The sequence below is a fragment of the Naegleria gruberi genome, assembly GCF_000004985.1.
Source record: "Naegleria gruberi genomic scaffold NAEGRscaffold_3, whole genome shotgun sequence".
Classification (NCBI taxonomy): domain Eukaryota; phylum Heterolobosea; class Eutetramitea; order Acrasida; family Naegleriidae; genus Naegleria; species Naegleria gruberi.
Window position 1 is genome coordinate 457,506 of NW_003163324.1, and position 4,093 is coordinate 461,598.

General features: G+C 23.3%; 2 protein-coding genes across 2 annotated transcripts; one reads left to right on the plus strand and one right to left on the minus strand.

Annotated features, from left to right (window-relative positions):
• Window positions 1-155: 155 nt before the first annotated feature.
• NAEGRDRAFT_62323 (uncharacterized protein) lies at window positions 156-821 on the plus strand (the record flags this gene model as incomplete). The annotated part of the gene is made up of 1 exon (XM_002682235.1): window positions 156-821. The coding sequence occupies one exon, from the start codon at window positions 156-158 to the stop codon at window positions 819-821; it is 666 nt and encodes a 221-aa protein (XP_002682281.1).
• Window positions 822-987: 166 nt separating this feature from the next.
• Window positions 988-2,031, minus strand: NAEGRDRAFT_62324 (uncharacterized protein; the record flags this gene model as incomplete). The annotated part of the gene is made up of 1 exon (XM_002682434.1): window positions 988-2,031. The coding sequence occupies one exon, from the start codon at window positions 2,029-2,031 to the stop codon at window positions 988-990; it is 1,044 nt and encodes a 347-aa protein (XP_002682480.1).
• Window positions 2,032-4,093: the final 2,062 nt, after the last annotated feature.

Genomic DNA, 4,093 nt, shown 5'->3' on the forward strand with positions numbered 1-4,093 from the left:
TCCAACATACACACTCCTCAAAGATAAAATATCTTAATCACTCCCAATTTTAATCAATGATTATTATCCACACTGTACTACTACTACTACTTGAAGAGATTACCATTAAATTAAATAATATTAATATATTCAATTATAAAATTCAATTAAAAAAAATGTTGTCCAAATTTAAAAACTGTTTAAACATTTCTTCTTCTTCAAGAAACAAATTCATTCAATCATCACTATGTAAATTAAATAATACCACCAATAATATTACCAATAATAATAATATTTATCGTTCATTTACCATTACTAATTCAACATTCTCTTCTTCTTCCGATAATAATTCATCATCATCATCATTTACATCACAACAACAATTAGAACAATTAAATAATAACAATTCATCTCCATCATCCAATAATAATAATTCTAATAATTCTTCTAATAATAATAATTCTTCTTCTAATCATACATTTTCATTAGAAGATTTAGATAAAGTAAAAGAAGAATTAATTAAAAATTTATTAGAAATTGATTCTAATTCATCAGTTCCATTACCATCACCTGGTAAATCATCTGGTGATCAATCAATTGATGAAGCAACTAAACAATGGAGATTAACAAATACTAAAGATGATGAAAATTTACAAAAATTATTTAAATCAACAAAACAAAAAGCATCAACTTCTTTATTAGAACAATCTCAATTAAATAGTAATATTAATGATATGGAAAATGATGATTTTGAAGTTGGTGTTGATAAAGATGAATTTTCTAAATATGTTAATCCATTCAATCCTGAAACACAAGAAGTTAATGGTCCAAAAAGGTGCTGAACCTACTAGATTTGGTGATTGGGAAAGAAGTGGAAGATGTGTTGATTTTTAAAATATTTTAAAAATTATATTATATTAATAATACCCTTTTTTATTAAAATAATAATATTTATAATTAAAATAAATATTATAAAAATATAATATAATAAATATAATAATAATAAAATTATTCATTAACTTTTGAAACAATTCTCTTAAATCTCATAATATTTAATTTTTCAAAAATGAATTTAAATAAAATGGTAACCTTATTAACTCTCTTTTTAAAACCAATTCTTGCCATACCTTCACTATACTTGTTAATTCTTTCAAATGATAATTTAGAATCTTGTTCATATAATTGTAATGCTTGATTAGTTAATCCATGTTCATTTAATTGAATACATAATTGAATTGCATCATGAATAGCAACATTACCACGTTGAAATAATGTTGGATCAACACTGTGTGCTACTCCACCAATTGCAACTATATTACCATTGGCACTATTATTATTACCAGTATTATTATTACTGCTAGTATTACTAGTATTATTCTTATTAATATTACTAGTATTATTATTATTAATATTAAAAGGAATAAATAAATTCTTCAATTCATGATCATATGAAATTTGAGAATGTGCAATGGTATGAATTCTATTTCTAGAATAAACGTATTGTCTAATAATATCAATAACACTATCAACACCATTATCTCTTAAATTAGTATGAATCTTATTAACGAAATGAAGTGAATTTGTAGAATTTCTTTCCATTCCTAATGCAGAATGTTTTGGAATGTATTGAATTGAATGAATTCCTAATTGTTGATTTGATAAAGGTATAATTGCTAATCTACTTGAATTATTCCACCATTCAAATAATCTATTTTCATAATCAATATCAGAAGGTGAAGGTAAAATAATTGTATCACATTCATAATTTCTAGATTTTAAAATTAATTCATTTCCTAATTTAGTTTGTAAATATTTAACAGATTGTGATTGTGAAATATCATCTTCTGCTGCAACAAGTAAATCAACATGACGTTTTGTAATTGATTTTTTAGTTGAAAGTGAAATTCTATTACCATTTTCATTAATATTTCTAATATTATCATTAATTAAATTAATATTTGATAATTTTTGTAATTTATCATTTAATAATTTTAATAAATAACTTTTTTGACATGAATATAAACATGGTGGTGTTGTATTTTTTAAATCCATAACTGTTAATGCATTACGTATATCTGCACGTATTAAATGATAATGTGTTAATTTAATTACATTTTTAGATTGTTTTAAATCAATTTCACAATATTCATTCAATAATTCAATACTTTTATGTGATAATACTAATATTTCATCTTTAATATCTTCACTTGTTGTATATATATCAATTATACTTTGTGGTTCTTTTAATGAATATGCAATTGAAAATACTAATCCTTCAATAGTTTGTCCACTTACACCAATATGTTGTTGTTGTTGTTTTTTATTATTATTATTATTAGTTGTATTAGTAGTTGTATTAGTATGAGTTGTAGTAGTAGTATTAGTAGTAGAAGTAGATGAAGGCTTTGGTGCATAGACTCTCAAGGAGGATGAAAAATTAGCCTTGTTGAAGAAATTTGTTGAAGAAGAAGTAAATTATTATGAGTAGAAATAGAAGAAGGATAAAAAGACTTGGTCATTTCATTGGCCAACATGGAGTGAGCCGAATGACGCAATAAACGCAAACTTTTCATTTTTTTTCAATTTTACCTTTTATTGTGTGAATGAATACTAAAATGGCCATTCAATTAGATGAGTTTAAAACACAATTATTGCCTTTATCATATTATTATATTGAAATTACAATGAAAGTTAATTAAATATGTAATTTTTCATGATATTATCTTTCATTGTGAGAATGGATCCATAATTATAGATATTCAATACATTTAATACTTCCTATATTAAAATAAATAATAATAATGAAACAATAATAATAAATTAAATTTTTAAATAAACATAGGATAGAGTTTGTATTAATAAAAGTTTATTTAATATTTTTAATTTTATATTTAATTGAATAACTTTTAATTAAACTTAATTTTTGTTTATTAAAATTAATTACATAAACAATTTTCATAATACAATAAATTAAATACAATATTTTAAATTCAATTAATTTTTTTCCTTTTTCATATAAAATTCAACCAAGAATATTTATTATAATGAATATAATTACCCTCTATTAATTTATAATTTAAATTATTTAAATAAATATCATTATTCTTTAAAGTACTATTAATAATATTTAGTTTATTATCATTTAAACTACTAATAAGTATTTTTATAGGCATTAATATTTTACATTATTAATGTATTTTAAATAGACTTGTTGATTATGATTTTATAAATAATTAGTTTAAATTTAATTATAAATGTTCGATAATATATTTTGTACAATTACAATTAGGTATTATCTGCTAATAATAAATCTATCCTGGATTCCATTAAGAATATTTAATTTTAATTAACATGTATTAATATTAGCATGTTTCAATTTGCAAAAATTTATGCCATTAAGTTTGCTCAAGAACTGAATTCAGTGATCGGAACAGATATTACTAACCTTCTCAACTAAGTTTTATGAAGGAACGAAGCATTGTTGTTATGACAACTTTTACCATGAGCTGATTGTTGTATATGGTTTATTAACAAAAATACTTAGGCTAAGACGGTTACATTATTGTATTTCTACAACTGCGGTACATAACCAAAACTCAATAAATGTAGATGAACACTACCATTGAGTAAATAGCTAGGTACGGTAGTTGCTAATACCATAGAATCATAGAATAATATAGTATACAGTACTATCAGTACTATACATCTCAATATATGTCATCGTAACTATTTTCTGTTGAATTACACTTACGTTGATCACGGTTACAATGTATAATTGATTGATCGAACGGTACAAAGAATACAACAATATTTTCATTGAGAATAGATTTTAATTCATACCTCATTATCTGAAGCACTTCTACATAGTACATGATGTTAATTAATTGGTGCCGAAGAGGAAACAACACAAGGATCACCAACACCTCAAAATGAGAACAAAATTCTCCTGGTAATACTGACAACGGAGAGGAACCAGAAGATGACGAGGCAGGGTTTAGGCCATATATCCTAATCATTAAATGAATCTATTGTACAACAAACATTAAATGATTGCGTGTAGACGATTTACCATTAATAGAAGTGCCACTTTATTATTTGAATCTGATTAGTGTAT